This window comes from Eucyclogobius newberryi, unplaced genomic scaffold (genome assembly GCF_026437365.1).
Source record: "Eucyclogobius newberryi isolate DKJ021-1_F unplaced genomic scaffold, fEucNew1.0.hap1 SCAF_7, whole genome shotgun sequence".
NCBI classification, from domain to species: domain Eukaryota; kingdom Metazoa; phylum Chordata; class Actinopteri; order Gobiiformes; family Gobiidae; genus Eucyclogobius; species Eucyclogobius newberryi.
The window spans coordinates 32592319-32617134 of NW_027316389.1; the positions used below are offsets into that span (position 1 = coordinate 32592319).

The following is a 24816-nucleotide window of genomic DNA, read 5'->3' on the forward strand; positions in this document are numbered from 1 at the left end:
AAATGAGAAGCTGTTCGATGATATCAGTTTAAGGTGAACTGTTGATGTCACTCACAACACACTGGTTTGTTGATGAGGGTGAATCCTACACACCCACTTTTCTGCTTTTTTTTCTTCTTCTTCAAATAGATGTTAAAGACTTTTTTTTTACAGTAGCAATGGACTTTATGTTTATAGATTGGGTTTCATTTAAACGTTCCATTTGACTTCACATGGATATTTCAGTTTGAGTGGCGCTTAGAATGAGTTTACAAAATATCTTAAGGTTTGGCTGAGCTCCACGGATTCACTTGTTTATTTTGTCAACGGTTTCTCACACGGCTTGTGCAGTTCTCTTCAAACGGGTGAAAACGCTTTGACTAAAGGCGATTGGGGCTCATTTTACTCAGGCTTTTATTGATTTATTACTTTATTATTACTATTTTTACTATAATATGACTATTGTTATAATTTTTTACAAAAGCAATATTCCTTCTTTTAAAACTAGCAAGGTCATACTCTAAGCCTGTTTTCCACCTTCCAGTGACCGCTTACGAACAGCTAAGACCCACAGCATTTTGCCACAAACCAAAAAAATTCAGATTTAAAATTTAATACAAATTTTCAATAAAACATGGCAAAGACGTGAAATTTTCACATATTAAAAACATCAATCACATTTGGTTTTACATTAATACAAGACAAACTTTTTCACAACAGGGAAAATTGTGCAAAGACAAAAGGCAAGTTTCTTTCTTCATGATTATCAACACATCGTGTAATACTACGTAGGTGTAACTTTTCAGGCACTTTTATGGAAACGTAACATGCACTAAACAGGGATTTGGAGCTATGGAATATGTGACCGTATCATTACAGGCAACAACCGAAAGCTTCCAGCCCCTTTGTGTCCCTACCTTCGGCTCTACCTTAGCCATGGTGAGGTCTACCCAGGTCAGAGTTCAAGTATACTACAGTAACTGTGATGTCATCTCTGTACATTCGGGCGAGGTCTTCAGGCAGGGAGAGCACAGAGGCTAGTTTCTGCTGGCTCAGCTCTCCATAGTCTCCTTTACCCAGGGCCTGTCTGATGAGGTGTGTGGCCACGTTTGTGTCCAGGGCTGGGGACGCTCGGGCTTGTCGCTTCAGTAAGAGCTCATGGAGTTTACCCAACTTCAGCCGTCTCTCTGTCTGAGTGACTGGGGCCTGAGGACAAATACCAGCACAAGTCAATCATTTTAATTTTGTTTCTCCTTCACCAATAGCTTGCTTGGATTTGTATTTTGAATATTTCATGCATGTCTGCAGTAATCCTGTAATGTCTAGAGTTTATACCATTTGTATCATTATAATATATTCTTGCAACGTTTGTGGGGTCCCAAACTCTTGAGAATCCCTCTGGACAGGCTCCTGCTGTTGGACAGTCAGTGGTTTGGACAAAAGTCAATAGTGAAGCGCCCAAACCATCAAAAACAAACATAGCAAATTTAAGCATAAATATGGGCCATTTTGTTTAAAATAAGCACAGAGGAGCTTTGTGCATTGGTGGACGGGAAAGATACAGTGGGCCGCATAAGCACTAACTTGGGCACTGCGGAGCTCATTTGGTCCCATATTGTTACTCTCCCCATATGGACGAGATAATCATAATAATACAACCCTCATGGACATGGGCATTGTTGTAAAAGTTAGTTATTCGTTATAAGTTATAAAATAATGATTACCATCAAATATTATGTGGTTAATTTTTTTCCCACGCACGTAACCAGCGCAGCACCGTTACACACTCAGCTCTAAAAGCTCTTTGCTGGACACCTCCACCTCCCGCGTTGGACACTGCGCAGCCTGGACCAGACTGGACTGTGCAGACTTATGTGCTCAGCTCAGAGAGAAACATCTATTTGGGAAACCGGAAAAATCCCCACCGTGACATCACATTTACCCAAAATCCTTGTCCCAGTTTACACAAAATATGCACAGACCGACAGCACTCCGGCCACCCGGATCTGGGCACCCTGGGATGTGTAAAACAAAAGGTGATTTTTTTTTTTTTTTTACGCTCCGAGGATGCATTTCAATTTTGATTTTTTATTCATTTTATTTTTAACATTTTGGGAACTCATTGAAAAAGGGGAAATCAAACTGTTTTATTGCTCACTTCTTTCTTTGCCTGTACATGAGGCCATGACAAACATCTCCCACTGCAGGTGCTTTTGAATGTCATTGGTTCAAAAACACTATCACCATATATGGACTGGCACAATGCCACTCCAGCCTCCAGTGGCCAAGTCCAGCCTCTTCACGCTCAATTTATGGTCGTGAAGGTAGCAAAATAGCGCCGTGGCCCCGCCCCCTGGAAAAGGCCCGCCAAGTCTAGTAACTGTGCTTTTCTCCCAACTGGATTTAATAAGAGTGTGATTTCTCTGCATGTTTGATAAACTCAATTCAAAGTGCTATACATATCAATCTGGCCTGAGCCAGGTTAATTTAAATCACCATTCAAGTGGAGAGAATCGCTTGAATGCATTTTTAGAATCTTCCTCAAGCACACAATTGCAGTATATAAAGTTTGTAGCAAGTCTAACTTACTGACCTACTGCAGTCCAATGTCTGAATAGTGAAATAGTGTTTCTCTTTCAAACTAACCTGCAAATGAATCCCACTGAGATGCTCTCCAACGAGCTGCACAGCCTCTTTACTGGACAGTTCATCCCACAGACCGTCTGTGGCCAGAATGAGGAAGCGGTCCTGAGGCCGCAGCTTGTGATGGGTTATCTCAGGAATCACATCGAGGTAGGGCGGGCTGTGGTAGTCCGGAGGGATGTAATTGTACATGTTCAGAGAGTCCAGGTCCACAGTGGATTCCAGGCCGGAAATTATATTCTGCTGTAGCTCAAGACTCCATTTAAATCTCACATCACCAAACCCTCGCAATGGCATCAAAATCTAGAACACGATTAAACATACCAAAGATTAGTTCATAAATGATGTTATATTACATAGTTACAACTTGGTCACTCACCCCAAGTAGTCGCTCATCAGTGATCACTGTATCTGTCTCCGACTGTGGGTGCTGGGCCTTTATTCGCGCCACCTCTGAAGGATTCTCTGCGTTGTGGTCCCAGGATAGAGGCAGAGCACTCCATGAACCATCTTCTTCTTGAACGCCCAACACTGCCCTGCAGTCCCCCGAATTGGCCACGTGAATAGCGTCTGGGCCAACATGTGCCACACATGCTGTGCAACCAGCAAATGCCACCTGGACAGAACGGAAGAAAACGGAATTGTGTTCATATCTGTGCAAAACCAACAGTTTATTTATTGAAAGCAGAGCAATTTATTATGTTTAGGGGTGCACCAATATATTGACCCAGTATCAGTATCGACTGATATTCACATCATTGAGTAATATTGGTTTCAGTCCAAAACCACCAATATCAGTCCTATGTTAAGCCTCGGTAATGAAAGAGTTAACTCTGCAGTCCCTTCAGAAACAGGAAGAAAACAGGACAGACTGTAAACTTTAATCCAGTCCATATTCTGAGTCAGATGAACCAGAAATAATAAGGTTAGACTTTTAAAAGCTCTAGAAAAGTTTAAGATTAAACTTATCATTAAATCTACCTCTGGATCTACCTGCGTTGCACCAATGAAATTTCCCCATGTGGGACAATAAAGGAATATCTTATCTTATCTTAAATATAAGCGTGACATTATTTTACTAGTTTTCCTCCTAAACAATCAGTTTAGACATGTTTACTGCAAATAACTTAAGTGTGAGAGGTTTTAAGAAAGAAAACAGACTGAGTGATACAAAGAGACAAAAGAAGAGACTGTGGCTGCTGCTGTTACAGGACAAAGCACATTATAGCCTAACTATATCCAACATAGTGCAACATATGCCTTATCAAAGTGTATTATGCGTTCTAACTGGTTCTACTAATAGTTTTTTATCCTTATTTTAGAATTAAAATGTGTTTAGGGAGCAAAAAAAAAGTTTTAAATAACCTCTACATAGTAAGTCTCATTTTATCTTAAAGTAAATTTAAATTGTCTTTCTTTGATGCATGCCTTTTTTGATATATCTTGCTTTTATTATTGTTCATTGTTGTATGTTGCACTAAATCACCAAGTACCAGCCTGGCAATTTTGTTCACTGACAATGGAAATAAAACATTTTTGATTCTGACCACGTTTAGAAAATATTGGCCCAGTATCGGTTATTGACCAAAGCTTTTCCCATAACATTGGGTTCGGCCCAAATGTCCATATCGGTGCACCTCCAATTATGTTCTACCTGAATGGCTGTGCTTTTCATCAAACTGTTTGAAAGTGGAACCTGGGCCTCCAAAGAAATGTCAGCATCAAGTCTTTTGAAGGCAAGATCCAGGACATCAGAGGGGCTAAAGAAATATTGCAAAATGAGTAATAAAGTATATTCCAAACATTGCTGACAAATGATAGAATGCATTCTGTAGGTTAGTGATAGATGCCCGTCAGCGCCCATAAAAGGAATGAAATTTAGGATTGTTGTGTCAGTATTTTGTAGTAATGGTCAACCAAAAGAAGGCCGACAAGCTGAAGCTTCTATTTTCAGTACACCGAAATAAAACAGCAAATAATTCATCTGACTTGCCTCAAGCCTTTACCATGTTCTTCACAGTCTAGAAGCTCCTGCCAGAAAACACGCAGGTGTTCAATGTAGAGCGATGCTGATTCTCTGTAGTTATAGTCCGAGTGGTGTTTATACCACTGCAGAATGGGAGGAACAGCTTTTCCCTGTTCCATGCATCGCTCCAGCTCCTCCAGGTTCTGCTGTGGCATCATCCCGACAGCTATGTAGTACAACAGTCTCTCACTGACCGCCTGTGCACAAGCCCAGCCCCCGTGTCCATCGAACACTCCAAATATCATTCCCTTTGACTAAAACAATAAAAACAAAGTGTTATATGTCCTGTAAGCATGAGGAATACACCAATAGGTTAAGTTTGGAGTGCACCTGTAGACATGTGGCTGCACTGCGGCGATCCTCATTCGGAGTATTGGCAGCTACCTGGTTGCTCTCAAACTTCCTCACAGAGCTGAGACCCCGGCCATCAAACTCTGGCACACTTACACTCTGCAACACACCAGAGAAAAAGAACCGTTGGATTTATTATTAATTGTTCTATGATGATTTCTTACTTATCTTTGAGGTATTGTTTTCTTGTTTCTTACTTGCTCGTTCAATCTGAGGAGGCTGTTGATTTGCAACTGGCTGAGTTGAAAGTCAAAATCCTGATGAGTTGAAAAGCTGCGGGTTCTCGGAGAGGTGTTAATCCAGGATGACACGTGACAGTACTGGCCGCGTTGAGTCGTGTGGTTTGATAAAAATGCAGCAAGTGGAAGACACTTGAAATCAACAATGTTTTAAAAACAGATTAGTACATTGATGTAAGGGCTAAGTTGAGAGTAAGCGGACAGACCTGTGATGAGGCAGGTGCAGAGCTGATCCGTGAGCAATAAGCTCTTTGAAGGATGCTGGCGCCCACACGCCCAGACATGTCCGATAAAATGCTCCTGGTAAAGTGACACGGGTGGATTATACCTCGATTATTACTGAAACAAGAACACAATACAAACATAAAACAGTGTAATTCTTAAGTTCTAAATATGCGAAACAATGACAAACAATACAACTGATCAGCTGTAAGTGTGTATATGTACAGTAGCGCAACGCTAGTTATATGATGCTAATGAATGCTAGCCTGCTAGCTATGCAAAGTTTACCATTCACAGTACAGTTTTATATACACTATACGTATTTACACCGTGATCCAAACATGCGTGTGTAAGACAGCGTAACAAGTTAAATACCTAAAAATACGTTACAATTTTGTGCACTGCACAAAATTGAGAGGATGTTCATCAAAACAAACCAGCTGCTGCTGCATCCCTCACCACGCTCGTGTGACGTCATCACACGCACTGCCCGCGCGCTTCAGCCGAAAAGAACATCATTCATTTATCATTTTCAAAATTATATTTATTTTTGGTTGGAATAGTCTTAAAGCAAATATTTTGCAAATATTACAATATTTTTTAAATTTAAAATTATAGGTGTAATTTTTGAACGGGCCAGCTGTGGCGCCATAACCACCTACTAGCTTTAGCCAATGTGACGTTTGAAATGAAGCGGTCACGATGTAGGACACCTTATTTAGTAAGAATATTGTAAAACGCTTTATTGAGTAATGAATAACTTGAGTGAGATGGACAAGAGCCGAGCAGTGGATGGCAGAAGTCGAAATAGTGAGTTACAATCAATAAATGTATTACACCAGGGGTTCGTGAACAAAGCAAACAAAAATGAAATACATGATTCGTTTTCAGCCATTAGAACAGATCTCAGTTTGCTTCTTGAGTGTCTGAAGTTCCAAATGAAATGTCCAGACCTACAAAAACAAGCCCTGCTAACCATTCACTCAATCTGTGAAAAGAGAGGTAAGATATGTATGTGACTGTTACTACCAAGGCAACAAAGTATGAATGCAGAACAAACTTAATAACAACGTATTCTTGTTTGTTCAGAGGACAATGTGGAGCTTTTAAGAGAAATGGGAGGTGTAGCATTTCTGTTGAACCTCTCCAAGTCCAGCATTGTCCAGTCAGATGTGAAGGAGACGGCTCTCTTCACACTGGGGACTGTGGCAGAGGCCAACGGTAAGAGCCTGGTCATACTCACACAAAACATGCAAAATAGTTCACCTTTATTTTGAGTTTTTTGTAAATATTGGGTTAAGATACTGTTGCTTATTTGTTATTTATTTTGCAGTCTATTGCAAGAACTCACTGTGCAAGAAGGAGATGTTCACAGACCTGGCTCACTGGCTGGTGACAGAAGAGGCTCCACTGACAAAGAAGAGAGTTACCGTCTATTTTCTGTCCGTTCTGGTGTCCAACAACAGTGAGCGCAAACTCTTGTGAAGAAATACATATAGTTCGTGATTAACATGTTTTAGGACATGATTTTTAGTATTTAAAGATCTGGTTTGTAAGTAAGTTGTGTTGCCAGAGCATTAACCTGCAGACTGAGGACACATATCAGTGTTTGTCCTTCTCAGTTTGTGGTCAGGTCATGGGTCATGGGTCATGGGTCATGTCCTCTCACTGAGCTGCAGAGGCCCAACTAGAGCTGGAACATGATTGGTGCAGGAGCTGGGCTTTAGGCAGTGACTGTTCAGATCATGTTTGAACACACTGGACTTTGAAACTGACGTGAGGCTCATTCTGCTTTCTGATTGGAGAATCATCTAAAGAACCAAAACACCAAAAGTTATTACATCAACAACATATCCATCGTGTCCAATGTTTTTGTAATTAAGAGTAAGGCATTGCATTGGCATTAGTAACATCTATATTTGATTGGAACACGTTTACCTCGTATCTGAGGACACTTGAGTACATAGTCATTCTACCTCCCTTTAAAGGTCCACTATGTTACGTTTCTGGTGAGGGGTCTGATACCTGCTTGTCTGCATACAAATAGTATTGCTTAATCTGGATTGTACCACAGTCTGGCTTTACACTTGTATATTATTTATTATAAAAATGAAGTAAGTTTTTAAATTGAAAAATATGACAACATGCATTCTTGTTGTGAGTAAGATCATGTCACCAGGGTTACTTTTTAATGACAAAAATGTATTACTTAATTTTGGGATTTCAATATTCAGATTGCATAAAATGACATTATGTTTCTTTTTTCTTTTAAGATTACATGACAAGTTAAAGCAATTTTCATTCTTATTTTGCATCCTTTTTAATAGTAATAGTTGTTGCTCAATTTTCATACAACAATTGTGATATCTGCTTATAAGTCCTCTGCTCTTTTGGTAAGCACTGACATAGTTGCTGTTGCAGAATTAGGACAGACACTGGCCCAAAACACAGCCTGCCTGGATATACTTCTCAACCTGTTCAGGTACTATCTTCAGTTCCAGTGACACTTTGAGCGTCGCCGTGTGAGCCTCATTGTGCTCTTTACTGTCAGAGCCACATTCCCACTGGCTGCAGAAGGCACTTTCAAACAGGGCAACTCCACCCAGCTACATCAGCTTTGGTCATCTGTGTCCAGTGCCCTGTGCGGATGTGTGAATAATCCTCAGAATGGTATTATGACAGAGCAGTACAAATAAATTACTGTCAGACATTTATGTATTTTACATAATTCATTAAGATGTATTTCCTTTTCCATTAGAGGAAGGACAGCGCGCCTGTGTGTTTGTGTTTCCAACTGTGAAAAACTGGATTCAGCAGATTTCTCTTCCTCAAACGGAGATATGTCAGCCCATATGCTCCTTCATTGCGATGACTGTAGCACATAACCGTAAGTACAGAAGGAATTAGCCAACTTAACGTGGATCAGATGTTGATTTAACTGGAATACAATCAGTTTAAACTATGATGTTTGATGGTCTCTACACAAATGTCTAAAGTACCCTGTAAATGTAAAGGCAAATTGCATTCAGAGATGTAAAGGAAAACAAAAAAGGCAAAATCACACACTCTTCAATACAACTCAGCTTTATTACAGATATTCTAATATATGTTGCTTAAATGTATCTCACTTTTTCTCACTATAAATGCTGCTAAATGTGCTCGTCGTTGCAACCTAATATTGCCTGTAAAACTGTTAGCTAGTAATTGTACTGTGACTTAAACACCTATAATTTGTTGATGATGATTATTTGATACATTCTCATGGCCATTAATAGAACTGCATTTATTATTTTTGTTAAATTGTGTGCATTATACTTTCTTCTTGTATTTATTGACTTGCTTGAATTAACTGAGTGAACGAAATACTTTAAAGCTGCATTATGCCACTTTTATGTTATTGCATTACCACAGTAAGGCATTAAACGTGTCCAGCTCCACTGAGACAAGCACGTGATGCCACAAGGCTAAGTTACATGTGAGATCTGTGGAGAGGCGAGCTTAAGAATGTTGGTGAATCATTCCAGGTAAAGCAAGTCCCATAGTGCTCCAAAAACACTAAGCTGGACTAGCTGGACAATGGGAAAATTACCCAATGTTGTAAGTAAAAGTATAGATACAGGAGCAACAAATACTCTAAAAGTAACAGTTTAATTTTAGCACTATTTGAGAACTATTAAAGCATAAAATTGTAATCTTGATCAGAAGCTATTTTCCTGGTCATTTTTACAGACAATTTTACAGCCGGGACTTGAAACTCAAAAAATGTCACCATAAATGTTCTAAAATCTAAACACCTTAGCCATTTCAGCTGGTCTAAAACACTTTTCAGTCCAGTTAATAAATGTAGCGCCGTATAAATCAGATTCCTGCTCTCACTTATGTTACTTTCCACCACTGATGTAAACAGAATCTGCCATGTGGAAAACTCAAATACTTGTGTGTACATTTCAGAGCTGATCATTAATAGTGCCTATAATAGTGACGTGAATGTATTGACAGTATGTGTTATCTTCACATAACATCTGAGGGCTCATGCTGTGTCTGTTTTTACAGCTTGTGTCCAGGAGAGCTTTGCCGCTTCAGGGGGACTGGAAAATCTCACGCTGGCCCTGATTCGGTTTTGTCTCGGGTCAGAGACGAGCTTGCTGTCCTGCCAACTGGCTGTGTCCACTTCCAAAACCCTGTCGGCTTGTATCAGTGATAACCGTGGGTAGAGGTTTCCCAAAGGCTGGTTGACACATGCTGCAAAAACACCATTCATCATGTTGTGCTTCTCTCTCTCTTCAATAGCTGCTCTTGCTGCAGAGCTGGCAAAGTATGAGGTCATCTGTCACCTTTTTTCATTGCTCATTAACACAAAACTGGAGTCCGAGGAAAGGCTGTCTGTGTTACTAACCATGGGCCACTGCACAGAAGCCTCAGGTAAATCATTCTTCTACATCTCCACATCAGTTTACAGCTTATTTTTTATGTTTCTATGAACCACTAGTCAAACTGTGACATCATCAACATTCAACAAAAATTCAACCATGGTCAAAATGCGGTGAAATATGTGTTCATGCCTGAAACTGAGGACTTCTAGGGCTGAACCCAATGATCTAGTTGTGATTTATGGACACAGACAGGTTTTATTGTCGTACAGATACAAGTGTACATAAAAGCATATTTTGTTGTACGAGACATCTCACAATCTTTACGATTGTGATTAGATTAGCAATAGGGCTACAACAATTGGCTAATAGTAGACTTATTTTGAAAATGGTGGTAATTATTAACTGGACAATACTAAAACACATACAAAAATAAATATTTTTTTATAACAAACAGTGGAATCAGAATGTTTAAAAAAAGCAAACTGGCAGATTTTCATCAATATTTATAACCATTCATTCACAATATTTAAACCTTTTATTTGCTCAAAATGTGTTTTAAAAGTGCCATTGTACAATAGAAGTAATATTTTTACTAAATGAATCAATAATCAATGATAGTAACTGTTACTTTTGAACCTTTGTTCAAAGTGCACATGTTAAACACACCCAGAAACATTAACATTTGAGAGTGAACAATTTAGTAGAGTTTTTTTTCTACAGAAAAGGCTGCATATTTGGTTATTTATAGAGGACATTTTACTCAAATCATGACAGTGTTTGTGACCATTCAAATTGTGATTTTGTTTCGATTGCAATTAATCTCGCAGCCTTAGTTTTAGCAAAAGTAACAATAATTTTGCATCTTGAAAACTTTCGCCATACATCAAATACTTTCTGAACTTACTGAATGTATTTCTGAATGTCTTTCCGTGTTTCGAAGAGGAACACCAGAAGCAGTTGGTGCAAATCGGCAGCCTTCCTGTGATCATAACTCTACTCACAGAAGACGGCAGTGAAGAGGTCCGAAAGGCCGCCACCTTCATTTTACAGACTTGCAAACAGGCCAGTAAGTCAAAGCATTTTACAGTATAGTACGTGTCAAAAGTACTCCAAATAATATGAATGCTTTTGTTTCTTTTCCTATGAAGCAAACACCTTGGGAGGTCCTGACGTAAAGGAGAGAGAAAATGAAAATACCATTTCGGACACAAACATTGAAATGTACCAAAAATCTGCAGAAGATATACTGCATAGAATTGACCAGCTTGAGAAGAAACAGGTATTTGTTTGCTCATTTATAAGTCAGATAGCGGCATGACATTAGTTTTGACTTGTTTTTTGTTTTGTTTCAGGCTGAAGCTGAACGGGAACTTGCACGCACACAAGAATCGACATATTACTTATCTCCTCAAACCGAAATGGCACCAGAGGGCGAGGCGTGTGAGAGCGATGACGAACCTTTAATCATAAGAGTGAATAGAAAAATAAACAGCAGTAAAATGAAGAAAAGTAGCGTGGAAGATGAGGCTAATAATGCAGGGGGTGAGACTCCCTGGTGGGCCGTGTACAACAGCACCAGAGCACTAAGTACTTCCAATGGGCAGAAGCTGGAGGGAGCCAGAGAGCCACTGGAAAAGGGGTGAGCAGATCACGCTGAACTGAAATACGTTACACTACTACATTACACAAAACTGAAAACTATCTTTGCATTTTCTTCTTTAGTCAGCCGTTTAGAATACCTGTTCCACCGAATGCACCAAGGGATTCTGCTGAGGGCGGTAAGAACCTTCACTAAAGGGCTCGTGACAAGTTGGAACTATTCATTTTACTAAATCACAGTTAGAATAATTGTAATCTGCCAATTGTTCTCCGTAGTGTGCTGTCATCAATAAAGTCAAAACAAGAAAAGCATTAAAACATGTCATACGCAAGGAATATATTTGCTTATCGGAAAAGTGAAGGGGCTACCCTTAACAAACATAATCTATTTGTTTGTTTTTTAGATTTGAGGACTGAAATAAATGATGCTGGTAAAGAGGAGTCAATTTCGGATGTCAGGTGTACAGGTAAGGACTAGATATGTGTGCACCAAAACAGTCTTATTTGTTTCTCTATCTTTTAACTTCCACTTATCACTCTAAAATCTTAGTTTTTATCCCTTTTAACTTTACCATTTTCTACACTTTTCACTATCTAAAACAAATTACAACCAGTCAAAACGACTCATTTGAAGAGTACTGAAAAGTGTACAAAAGTAAAAATTTAAAAATCGATTCATAAAAGTATAATAACACAACAGCAACGACAGTAACGCTTTAAAATAAGGTTTCTTATAAGGCGTTAATAAGCACTTGTTATTAGTTTATAAGCACTTAGATGAGCATTTATAGATGGCTTAATACATGAAGCCCTAAATGTTTGTAAGAGTATTAATAAGCTGCTCATTAAACTGTGTTCAATGATAAAGTGAGACAAAGTTTTCTGAGCAACCTTATGAGTTTCTTTCTATCCCTGGTTATGTAATGCAAAGGTGAGTAGTAAAGAGGAATAAGACATGGTACACCTTATACGCTCAACTTTATTTTGTGTTTTAATTCCATTGCCCTGCATAAACCTCTTTTCCTTTGTCTCTCATGTGCCAGGTTGTGTGTTGCGTTTGGACGAGGTGGACAGTCGCACGTTCTGGTCTCTGCAGAGCTCCTGCGCCCACAGCTGTGATATGCATCGAGCCCTGAAGGAGGCCACGGAGCGCTACACTGCTCAGCGCTGCAGCGTATTCACCCAACAAGAGCACCCGCCCGGCAGCACCCAGGAGCTGACAAACCCCAGCTCTGACACGGATCCCACAGCACAGTCACATAAAAACCAGAGAGGTTAGGCCAGACTGTACTCAAAATGTACACTCTCCACAGTTTTACATAACCATTATGTAACATCCTTACCATGCTTTTTTTGTAAGTACGCCCACCAAGTATCTAATGACACTCTCTTTGTTAAAGAGGTCAGCCTGACTCCAAGAAAGAAGCTAAGTCAAGTTAAACGCTTCCAGGCGGCAGAGCAAAGGGTAAAGGCCAAAGGTATGAGATGGAAGATTACAGTAACTCGTCGCTCGTGTTATTAGAATATTGTCTTCTCATCATAAACAAAATTAGAGTTGGAAAAGGCTCTGTCAGTGCCCTTTTGTGCCAGAAACTATGTTCTTACTCTTAGGTAAACGTTTGCACAGGAAGAAATGACTAATTATGAAACCATTATTTGTAAGTGTACGGTTTAATTAAAAATATATGTACATATAAATATATCTCCGAACCCTATAGTTTTATACTGCTATTTATGGCTGTGAAATTGTGAAAATCTTTGTTTAGCTTCCATTGCTTGGTTAAAATATGTAAAGGGACTTTGAGTGATTATGTAGTTTGTTCTGTGTTTAATCCTATTCTCAAAATGTTATTAACCCACTATAAGAGAGGTAAAGATAAAGGTATGAAATGGGTTTCCTGTACGAAAGGGGCACTTAGTTGTCAGGGTCGGATTATTCTATGCATTACATTATTTTAAGAAGGCTAGAGCTGTTCAGAAGGCATTTCTAATTGATTATACACGGGTCTTTTTCTTGTGATAGTCAGATTAACTCCTCTCCACAAAGGAATGAAAACTGCACAACCTGCTTTTTGTCAAAGAACTGGTGAGAGGTTTTGTTGCTCTGCTTTTTAACCATTTGATAAGTTGGGCTGTCTTAACCCCAGTTCTGTTCTGTTTCTTCTTAGCTCCAGTTTTCCATCGGTCTCATCCTTCTGAAAGTAGGTATAAATACAGGGAGTATTTGGCTCTATACAGTTTGCTTTTCGTGTGTCATAACTTTGGGGCTGTGATGGGAGCTGTCGTGACCTGCGCAGTGTTTTCTGGCAGACAGCTCACCAAAGAGCAGATGGAATGTTGAGTTTGAGCCAGGGTTTTCACAGTGTAGGCCAGACCAGAGCGCCACAGCTGTATTCATCTCCTTCACATGCAAAAAGTGTCTGTGTCCGACAGACACAATTATGCAAAAAGTGTTTCCTGCTTGTAAAAGTTGCAGAGGTGTCAACAGTGTGGCTGCAAAAACACTTGAGAGTACAGTAACACTTGAGAGTACAGTAACACTTGTGAGTACAGTAACACTTGAGAGTACAGTAACACTTGAGAGTACAGTAACACTTGTGAGTACAGTAACACTTGTGAGTACAGTAACACTTGAGAGTACAGTAACACTTGTGAGTACAGTAACACTTGTGAGTACAGTAACACTTGTGAGTACAGTAACACTTGAGAGTACAGTAACACTTGTGAGTACAGTAACACTTGTGAGTACAGTAACACTTTTCCCATTATTATCCATTGTACATTTGCTTGTCATTTAATGCTGTGTAGAGCTCAAAGAGAGTAGGTTGAAGCAATAGTTAATTGGCTCCTCCCCCATCACAGACACACAACACCCCTTAATTGTCCATGTGCTAGAATTTTTGCTTTGTCTGTGACTAGACATGCATTTACCTGTTTACGGTTCACATTTTGTTGAAAATGTTAAGCCAAAGTGAACTAAGGGATTATATTCCACCTTATTTTACAAATTGATTAAATTAATGAACCATATACCAATGTCAATGTGTGACATCTGATATCAAAGGGGACATTTTTTATGCAAAAAGTAATGCTATCAAGGCTTCCTGTTTTCACCTGCCCCCCATCCTCGCCCACTTCCTTATACTTGGGTTAAACATGATGAGTAGGGTAGGATTCTAAAATGTCATATTGCCACTTTTGCATGTACATAAAATCTGCATTGTCACAGGGAAACGTCACTATGTAAAGGGCGGGGCTTATCAGTTCGGCAGTTTTGAACAGGAAGTGAATAAATCTGTTTCTATTACTAAGCTATTTTTTATCTGTATTGCAGTTTACAATGAACAAAATGTAAAATGATTGTGTCATAGTTCAATACTAAGAACCTGGGGGGAAGTATAATATGTCTCCTTTAAGAAAGACTTTTCTTGTTACATAACATCAGCAAAGTGCAAAAGAAAACCTTTTCCAGATGACCCGTCAGATGGAAATACGGAAACCAAGGCTGGTTCAAATGTAACATCTTTACATTTTTAACATCACGGACACATAGATTGCTGTTGTTACTTGATTGTTGTTTCTACAGTTTAACTCCCAGAGGAGGAAAAGGCAGGACTTCAGCCGTGAGGAGGAGCTGTACTTACTGTGCGGAGTCAAGACGTACGGCTCCTCCTGGAATGCCATCTTGTGGTCCTACCCCTTTCAACCCGGTCGCACCAATGTGGACCTGGCACACAAGTACAGACGTCTCATGGTAATCTGAGAACATGTGTTTGGCCCAAAGGAGAAACACTTATACTTCACTTATCCATTTACTCTCTTTTTATTCTAGAATAACAAAGCACAAGGTGAAAGTGTGTGAGAATTCTCTCTAAAAAGATGAACTCCAAAAAGTCAAGTATATATATATATATTCAGTATTTATTTTCAATATATTTACATCATTGTAAACAACCCCAAATGTGTTCCATATTTATTTATTGTGTTTTGTATTTTGCATGAATTGTTTTCTCAGAACTGTTCCATTAAAGCAAACATTTTCTCTGCAGTCACTTCTTGCCTCCGTTATGCAAATGAACGCCTGGAAACCGTAGCACCAAAACCTTTGAAACGTTGTAATTTTAAAGTGCATAAAGGTTTAAATGTACAGGAAATAGAGTTCTAAAAAGTAATCCTTCTATCTATGTCATCAATAAGCGACATTCTATCGAAAATGCAGGGAACTTTATCGAAACCAACTCAAAACTATAGAAACAGCCTGTAATAGACACATCTAATGCTTACAGAAAAGTGTATAGTTTTCCAGTTAAACGTAAGCCTCTGCTCTGTGTTAGCATCTCAGTTGCCAGCTCAGGGCTTGACTCAGTGCTACGCTGACATCACATGGCCGATCCCACTCCATGGAGACTTGAGATCATGTTGCCTAAGCATGGGGCTTATTCTTCTGCACATACTCTGTCAGACAGGGTGTGGCAGAGGCGGAGGACTGAAAATGATCACGTTATTAGGTCAAACACTGGACGGGAATGAGTACATCTCCCATCTTTGTGTTTTTGGGCTGTTGTCAGATTGTGGAATTGATGAGGTCAGGAGCCAAATTTGTGTAGTGAAAGTATAAAGTATTCATGAAAAACACAACTTCAAAGCTATTTTAGTCGCATTTTAGATCAGTGTTTACATATTCTGAGCTCAAGCCAATTAGAGCAGGTTATTAGGTGTGTTTGTGTGAGTGTTTGTTCATATAAAATGTGTAAATACAGCGGTCATGGATTGGGGCAATTGGGATAAATCTATGGATTTAAATGTAGCTAATTACAATTACAAGCCAGAATTCAATTACCAGTACAAATACATCATCATACATCGTTTAAAAATCAACTCAAAAAAGTGAACCACCCAAAAAATGCACTTATAAGTTACTTTCCACCTCAGATTAAATGTAATGTTTTTTGGGTTTTTTTTTATTAAAGAAATTAAAGAAAAAATCCTGACTTTACCCTGAAAAGTGTTAAACCTGTTCTGTTTACTACTGTCCATTACCCTTGAAGGGGACATATGCTAAACAACTATAATGAGCGTTTAACCTCGTTTCCTCATTATTAGTTTCCTCAAAATGATATACTGAATACTGTAATGCTGTATTGTTCTGTAACTGAGGCTCGAGTGATCAGAAAATTCATGTTTTCACCTACCCCCAATCCCCGCCCACATCTGTACTTTGGATTTGGACACCAAGTAAATGACAATCTGCTGCTTGTTACAGTGGAATGTCACTATGAGGAGGCGGGGCATATCACTTCTGCTATTTAGAACAGGAAGTCAATGGACCCATTTCTATAACTAAGCCGTTTTCAATATTGTGGTTTACAGGTGACAAAATGGAATGGATGATCTAAAGTTAAATCCCAAGTACATTGGGGGGGAAAGCACAATATGTCTCCTTTAACAAACTTTGGGATACTAGTCCTTACGAATGAGCATTTTAGGGTTATTTTAAATTCCAGACAAGTTTGTTAAGTGAAAATAGCCCCTCATACCAGGAGACTGACTCGTGTTGAATGCCATGTTGTCGCCAGGATTGCAAAGCAGTGAGTGAATGGAGAATGTGGCGAGAGGCGTGCACTGAGCAGATTCTCATGGAGCCACAGCGTCCCAGGGAAGACTTTTGACCCTCTGAAATCCCCCCTCCTCTGGAAAGAATGTACCCCCTCCTCTTCCTCCTCCTCCATCCATCCATCTATCTCCCACAAGAGCATGAGGTGGTTTTACACTGGCTGCCATTTTATTTCCATATGTACATTGTTCCCCGTCACATACAGTCCATGTGTGTAGAGCTGTACTGGACATGCAAACTGGACACAGACCGAGCTCTGTTATCTTGGGACAATTACATAATACATTGCACATCACCATTTATTATGTTTAGTTATTGCATGTTACAAATATTTAGTATTGTATACATTGTAAACACAAAATTGTCTCCAATTATTTGTATCATAACATTTTATTTTTACAAGCAAGTCCCCCACACAATTAAATCTTCCCTTATGAAAATATAAAAAGTTATCCCTCAAACAAAGACCAAACATGAACATTGAACTGCAGGCCAAATGTTGATTTAGCAACTCCCTTTTTCTGGCTCTCAATTCCACATTTAGTATGTTATTATGGTCATCCACCAAAAGGAATGTATTCACTTTGTACATGTTCCTTACTTTTCTCTTAATGTTTGTATGAGCCTTGCATACAGACATTAGCTTCACTTGAATCACTCATCTGCTTCCAGGTTTGCTGAACTTCATTGCTGAGACTGACGTCTCTATTGTCCAACACTGTTACATAGGACTTTTCTCCGTGTATTCATATCCCTTGTCCACATCCTTGCACATAGCGTTAACCCAACAACAATCATAGAAAATTATAACAATTGTTATTATATCATTAGTAGGCCACGTTAGGTGACAAAAATATAAGTCTGTAATTTTCAGGATTGATTTGAGGTTTAGAGACTTCATCCAAAATGTCAATGGCATCCTTGAGGATTCACATGAGCAGGTCAGAGGAGGCGTTGATGTCCATGAGAGGAGAGGCGTCCGGAACCTTCACGTCATTCATTATGAGATCAGACACAAGGCCGTTCCCTGTCAGCTCCAGCTGTTTTAACAATGTGCTCACGTTTTCTTCACTGGCGTCGTTTACTACTACTGTCTCGGGGGTGACATTGCACAGGAGGGGCTCAGGCTCAGGCTCAGGAGCGCTGAGGTCCAACAGAGGGGTGGGCTCTGGGGCTGCCTCGGAGGTCAGCAGGTTGGTGTCTGGTTCTGGGAAACACTCTGGGACTGGCACTAACTCCAACTCGGGCACATACATCTCCATGGGCTCAGATTTATAACATGCGACAAGTTCTGGGATCTCAAAGGGCATGGCATCTGGAACAGGTTCTGGGATCTCCTCTGGGGTAGTGCAGGGGAGCGCTTCAGGCTCTGGGATGGGCTCTGTCTCCAGGACCACAGGCACTGCACATGGGACAGGCTCTTGCTCCAGGACCTCCTCAGGGATTGGGCATGGGACAGGCTCTGGTACTGGTTCAGGGAGGGCTTCTGGGGCTGGGAGAAGTTCAGGGATCTCTGGCATGGGACACAGGACCGGCTCTGTTACAGGGAAATAACACACTACAGGCTCTGGTTCTAGTTCAGGCTGAGCTTCTGGGACCACCTCAGTTAACGGAGTGGGGGCCGGCTCTGGGACCAGCTCAGGTGCAGGAGTGGGGGCCGGCTCTGGGACCAGCTCAGGTGCAGGAGTGGGGGCCGGCTCTGGGACCAGCTCAGGTGCAGGAGTGGGGGCCGGCTCTGGGACCACCTCAGGTGCAGGAGTGGGGATGGGCTCTGGGGCAGCGGGTGCTGGGTCAGGTGTGGACTGAACCGCAGGAGCAGGTTCTCCATCAGACTCTGGAGGGGTGGGCTCGGTGGGGGGCAGCTGTGCCTCTGGTGGAGCAGTGACAGGTTGGGTCACCTGGCTCTCTGGGACACTTTCGCCTTCTTTTTGCTCTTCTTTGGGGCTTTCAGCTTGGGCTGGTGACGCCCCCTTCTTCTTGCTAAACAGATTTCCCATGATGGACCTGTGCATTAAAGCAGATCAAATCAGTTCAGACATTCGTGCCACTTGAACAATAATGTACACAAACACACTCTAATCAGTGTTTACAATGAAGAGCTCTCAGTATTTACACTGCGTTAAGAAGCCCGCTTTAGTACATGATGTACTGTGCGCCCTGGACATCGTGTACTCCGTGTGGAGGACCCACAGAGGGAGCGCCCCATCCTCTTTAACACCACTACTGCTACATTCTGTCCTGAAGCGTGTTCAAACATCCTAGAATTATAACAACTCACTAGTCTAGAGTTTAAATCTGGGCAGGTTCCAGACGCAAACTTTGCAAAGGCAAAATCTCTGTTTTATAAATTTAATGAGCCTTCCTCTGTTATATGGATGTCGTAAGGCGACTTTCATCAAAAATATGTTTTTGTTCGTCCCGTGAGCCCTTTTATCTCCATCATTACAATATCACAAGCTTGTTATGGTTTCATGACTACACACAGGCAGAATAGTTACAATGCCAGTCGATTTCAATGCGATTTTCCTCAGTTTTTCTGAACCGAAACGCACAAAGAAAGAAAGTGTTGGAGGACCACGCCTCCCTCTCGTGCAAAACTGTTCAAACTGAGTTAAAAGCAAAGACACGTTTCCAAAACCAGCCGCACACAGTTAAAGAGAAGAAGAGCCAAACCTGGTGTTTGTCTGCGACGCACAAAGACGAGAACAGTTCCAAAGCGGGACTCGGGACTTGGAGAGATCCGTACGTGAAGATGACTAAACGCTCACGAGCGGGACAGACTCATGGACAGACTCTGCAGAGGCGCGCGCGTTCACGCTATAAAAGGACGGACGCGTGCGCGCGCGCGACACGTGATCAACGGGGACTGAACACGCCCACTTTTCAACACGTGCCACATGTTGTCATGTTCCAGACTTATTTCTATGGACTCTAGATACTTTGTCCTATTATTTATGATTTGTAAATGAACATTATTTGTCATTTCATTCATCTTGTCTCCACCAAATGATGGACACACACAACCATTGTAAATGTTCAGTTTTACATAACTATATGTAAGAACATGACACAGAGAGGAAACGTTCAAACATACAAATGGCAAACGTAGTCCTAAAAATTAAGAACAGCATATATGTTAAATACATTTATCAGTGGATTGTGGATGTTTTCCCACATACACTACATCTGAGAGCTGTACTTTATAGTCATCTACAGTTTCCAATTGAAATGAAAAGTATAAATTACTTTTTTTATATATATATATGTATATATAGCACTTTCTTAACGTTTTGAGCAGACAAAATATATTAATAATGAATGAAAGTGACTACAGTAGATAAATGAGCAATTCTGTAATTTTTGTTGACCAAAAACCACCACCAGTTCTTTATGAAGATTATCACATTTGCCACTTTCATTGTTTCACTTTTATACACTAAGAGTCCTATTTGACACTTTTACTTTAGTAGGTTTTGCATGTTGAGTATGTCTTTAGGTCCAGTGTCACAATGACATGAGGTTTAACAGACAATCTTTCCTTCTCATATATCATATTATCAATAAAACACACATCTGCAAAGGCCATTGATTCATCATCACGTACAAAAACATTGCAGAGAAACACGCTGAAACAAGATCAGGTGGTTGAAGATTAAACCCATGACCTATGACCATGACACACTGTTTTCGTCTCCTGTGACTCAGAAGCCGTCTCAGTCAAACCACACAACAAGACAACACAAGAGTTGATTTTGCAACAAGATTTCAACATGTTTTTTGCAGAGAAGTCTTACATGGCATCGTGGCTAGATTTGCAATTCTCCACTTATCTTTTGATTTCTGGGATTTTGGGATTCTGCTGGACAAACACAAACCATGATGAATGTTGGAATATGCCACACTTTTCTCACGGCTGTGGTGATGCAGAGTTTGTACACGCCGGTAGTTTTGGTTGCGTTTGCATTGCTAGCTGTAGTGTTAGAAGTGATGTGGTTAAGTATGTTAGGCCAAGGACTTTCCAGGTTGCTCCTCTTGGTTGGTCTCCTCGGATTCCTTCAGCTCCATCAGACGTACGTGAGTTGGAACAGGCTCATGTGCTGGTTCTACGCCACATTTGGAGCTGGCCCTCGCCACAGCAGTGACAAACAGGGCAATAAAAAACGAGTGGCAAAATTGTGCTTATAAACAATGACATGACTGCAAGACACATGGAAACCAACATTCAAATATAAGTTAATATACACGCTTTAAATGTTTGGGAGCAAAAATATTCCACTTTCCAGAGTGGAGCAAGTCAAGTGGGACGATGTGATTTCAAGGGAGGAACTGGGATTAACTTCACCAAATATGAAAAATCAAGGTGGTTTTGGCCAATGGAAACCAGTCAGATGCATGTGAGTGATATCAGAGTCCAGTTTAAATACATTCACAGTTGTATTTTATATTATTGGATTATTTAATAGATTATGAGAGACATTTTGCATTTAAGATGATGGCAAAATCCAGATGTTTAGGTTTTACTTGACAAAAACTTACAGAAATATTGAACAGAATTTGATTTTATATATAGACATATTACACATTTTACCACAAATAATGCATTTCATGAGGCTCAAATACTAATTTAAGGCTTTGACAGTTTGTTTTTTTCCTTTACTTTGTAATAGAAAAGCAAACAAACATTGAAAAATCAAAACTGTTGATTATTTTTGTTATAAAGAATCCTTAGCACTTAGATCTGATGTCAGTAAATCATCGAAAATGTTCTACAATCTTTACTACAGTTGGCTCTGTTTGGAACATTCTGATGACACGGCATCTTAAAGGCTCTATGAATTTAGGTTACGGTATAATAAAAAAAATCATGAAACAGCAATTTTTGACAATGTCAACACTTTAATCTAATGTCATTTGGCAGGTCTTTATGCCAGATGCCCTTCCCATAGCCGTGAGCCATGCATAGTGACAGGCGGAGGCAATGTGGGTCAAGTTTCTAGCCTTGAGGCATAACGGCAGTTTGAACCGGTTGTTCTGTAATGTTTCAGAAGTTCAGCTAAATTAGTTTAGTCAGTATTTGAATCTGGATATTATGTGTACATACCTTTTGTAAAGGAATAGAACGGAAGATATTTTTATGGTGACAAACTAAGAACAAAAACTACATGGTAATTAGTATCTTTATCAACCATATCAAACAAAATTAAAAATGCACAGAAAAATCCATAAATCAATGCCTGAATCACTTACTACAACTGTGCGCCTACATTAGCATGTTGGGGCAAGCTAGCTTTTGTACGCTTCCCCATGGTATAGTCATTACTTTTAATTCTAAATGAGATGAAATACAAAGGTACCGTGATTAAAGGGAAATAACAATAAAAATATGTCTGTTAAAGTCAGCTCTGCATTACCACACAACACAAATACAGCTTTTGAAAAAAACATGACTTTAGTGCAAAAGTTTTGAAATACGGTTGTCTTTCTGAGTGGTCCGAAACTCAGGTGAAAAAGATTTCTCGCACCAACTGGAACGCGTCATCCTCTTTCACGTCATCTTTGGAGACTCCATTTTTCTTTACATTCTGTTCCTCCTCCTTATAGTTGTGCACTTCCCTTTCTTTGTTGCTATCCGTGCACTCCGGGTAGGAAACAGTCTCCGCCTCTGTAATGTCCATGTCTGATTCTGACACATAAGCCCTGTCCTGGTCATCTCCGCCTTCTAAAGCCTCCTCAGCAGCCTCCTCTGAAGCCTCCTCTGAAGCCGGGTTTAAAGCTCTCCGTTTAGAGCCAGGACTCCCTCTCTCCTCCTCGGCCTGTACTGTGGTTTTGGGCTCAGTCTGTGAAGAGTCATGCACACCACATACATTTGGAATAAGTCGACATGTGTGATTGGTCTGTGGTTCTACAAAATATGTACTTCCTAAATCATAATTGTTACTGTTACATTTTGTTTCATATCATTTACACACATCATTTTTGGAGATTGAGATTGTTTAAAATAACAAAAGACGTGTCATCTTGGGATGCAACTCACTAGTCAGTAATCATGTTTTTAGTCAAGTCAAGTACACCGAGACTTTTAACTACATTTCTAACCAAATAAAGGTTGAAATATGGTGGCTCAAAATATGACTATTTTTTATAGTCTACTACGATAAGTTGATGAATCATCGCAGCCCTAATGTCATGTACCAAAAATACATTTTCAGAATAATAATTTTGAGTAACTATATTTTAGATTCTTTCATTTAGTAGTATTCAGAATATATCAGAATTACTTTCCAAAACGTAATACATAGTGGGAAAAAACATAAAAAATGTTTTGAATTTACCTTTACTGTATCAAAATCTAGTTTGAAATGTTAGTATTAGAATGACAATACTTATCTTAGCTTACATCTCCACAAACTTATCTCACGCTTGTTTCCATGGTAATGTTGTATTCTACAGTATGGCATAAAACTTGTCTCTATCCATGATCAATGTTCACAAGTATGTCTTATTAACTTTGTATTTCCATATATTATGCCAAAGAAGGAATTACTCTTGTGGTTTGAACAGTTTATCTTATCAATGCTAAATGAATATATAGTGCAGTGCAGTAAAATATGTTTTACATATTATTTTACACTCTGACGTAATGCAGCGCAATGTGAATGTATTTCCCAAACTAAGTATTCTTAAGTAGTCTTCCCAACACGCTTCATAATATCAAACATTAAAAAATCGCATGAACCTGATTTACTGACCAAAGCCGGAAGTCATGAAACCCTGTGTGAGGTGTGGTTTGGACCAAATGAAAAGAGTGCGCCACCTTGTGTTCGCCGTGCGCATCGTCCATAAGGTACAAAACTGCAGCGTCCACCAGCTCCTTCTCGTTCATACAGTAGAAAACAGACCTGAAACATCCACACGCGTTAGTCACGGACTGAAACAACGAACCAAGTCGGTGCCAAGGACAAATGTGACAGAAAAACAGTGTAAACAGTGTGTTTAATGTCATCTTACAGCGATGCTAACCTCGCTGCTTTTGCTTTCCTCTTTGACTTGAGCGGTCCTTTCACTTTTTCTTCCTTCTTGTCCTTTGACATCCACGGCGGCAGCGCCCTGTGTTTTTCCGACATGCTGGCTTTATTTTAGCAGAGTGAACTTCACTTTAACACGCATTTAATCCAAGAAAAAGTAAAAGCGAGCTAGCATCATCATGAGCAAAGCAGGCTACATATGTTAGTTGTGTCTTCAGCGCCGCTCAGTGGACAAATGTGTCAATGCAGCATATTCCATATTCTTTTGTGTTTATTCAGATGAAACGCCACATGAAAGAACAGAAAGCTTGCTGTGTAGTACTGTATATTGCTATAGTCACAGATTAAAGTGGACATATGCTAAATCAACTTTGAATCATTTTACAACAGTGCATCTTCATCTTTAGTCTACTCAAAGTTGTATTTTGATTGATTCCTACATGTTTGAGTAATCCTGTTTAGTCCTGCACTTGCCTACTTTGCTGTGATTATTTGAAAAATGAAGACTCAAAGTGACATTCAGAGTTCTAAAATGTCAAATAGTGCACCTATATTCTATTACTAAGCAGTTTAAAGTTTACTATTGCTGTTTACAATGAACAAAATGTAAATGTATGACCGTCTTATGTCTTCACTGTAACTGCTGTTGTGATTTTGGGCATTACAAAAATAAGTTGAAATAAATTGTTAACAGTAATTGATTTTCACTTTAGTTGTTTTTATTGTTGAAGGAAAAAGAAAAGGA

The 24816-nt window shown here is 39.7% G+C and overlaps 4 protein-coding genes across 5 annotated transcripts; 1 reads left to right on the forward strand and 3 right to left on the reverse strand.

Annotated features, from left to right (window-relative positions):
* Window positions 1–903: 903 nt before the first annotated feature.
* pdp2 (putative pyruvate dehydrogenase phosphatase isoenzyme 2) lies at window positions 904–5607 on the reverse strand. Its single transcript, XM_072435315.1, has 8 exons — window positions 5445–5607; window positions 5197–5370; window positions 4979–5098; window positions 4616–4902; window positions 4277–4382; window positions 3002–3238; window positions 2626–2925; window positions 904–1185 (listed from the first exon to the last, which is right to left on the reverse strand). Exons 1-8 carry the CDS (start codon window positions 5601–5603, stop codon window positions 910–912), a joined length of 1659 nt encoding a protein of 552 aa, XP_072291416.1. The 5' UTR covers window positions 5604–5607; the 3' UTR covers window positions 904–909.
* Window positions 5608–6127: 520 nt separating this feature from the next.
* terb1 (telomere repeat binding bouquet formation protein 1) lies at window positions 6128–15321 on the forward strand. The gene is made up of 20 exons (XM_072435913.1): window positions 6128–6270; window positions 6352–6462; window positions 6550–6681; window positions 6794–6925; window positions 7882–7942; window positions 8012–8130; window positions 8219–8347; window positions 9514–9666; window positions 9751–9882; window positions 10774–10899; window positions 10982–11112; window positions 11186–11472; window positions 11556–11608; window positions 11837–11899; window positions 12476–12706; window positions 12833–12910; window positions 13601–13633; window positions 14878–14948; window positions 15019–15186; window positions 15265–15321. Exons 1-20 carry the CDS (start codon window positions 6213–6215, stop codon window positions 15292–15294), a joined length of 2298 nt encoding a protein of 765 aa, XP_072292014.1. The 5' UTR covers window positions 6128–6212; the 3' UTR covers window positions 15295–15321.
* A 2006-nt stretch (window positions 15322–17327) lies between these two features.
* On the reverse strand, window positions 17328–19856 carry LOC140349074 (uncharacterized). Of its 2 annotated transcripts, XM_072435290.1 has the most exons (3): window positions 19720–19856; window positions 18506–19050; window positions 17328–18463 (listed from the first exon to the last, which is right to left on the reverse strand). In XM_072435290.1, the coding sequence occupies exons 2-3, from the start codon at window positions 19041–19043 to the stop codon at window positions 17976–17978; spliced, it is 1026 nt and encodes a 341-aa protein (XP_072291391.1). In that variant the 5' UTR covers window positions 19044–19050; window positions 19720–19856; the 3' UTR covers window positions 17328–17975. The 2 variants fall into 2 exon arrangements, with proteins under 2 accessions (XP_072291391.1, XP_072291390.1); XM_072435289.1 differs by having other exon boundaries at window positions 17328–19050.
* Window positions 19857–22236: 2380 nt separating this feature from the next.
* Window positions 22237–24264, reverse strand: LOC140349103 (uncharacterized). The gene is made up of 3 exons (XM_072435327.1): window positions 24067–24264; window positions 23861–23945; window positions 22237–22883 (listed from the first exon to the last, which is right to left on the reverse strand). Exons 1-3 carry the CDS (start codon window positions 24168–24170, stop codon window positions 22545–22547), a joined length of 528 nt encoding a protein of 175 aa, XP_072291428.1. The 5' UTR covers window positions 24171–24264; the 3' UTR covers window positions 22237–22544.
* Between the last annotated feature and the right edge of the window lie 552 nt (window positions 24265–24816).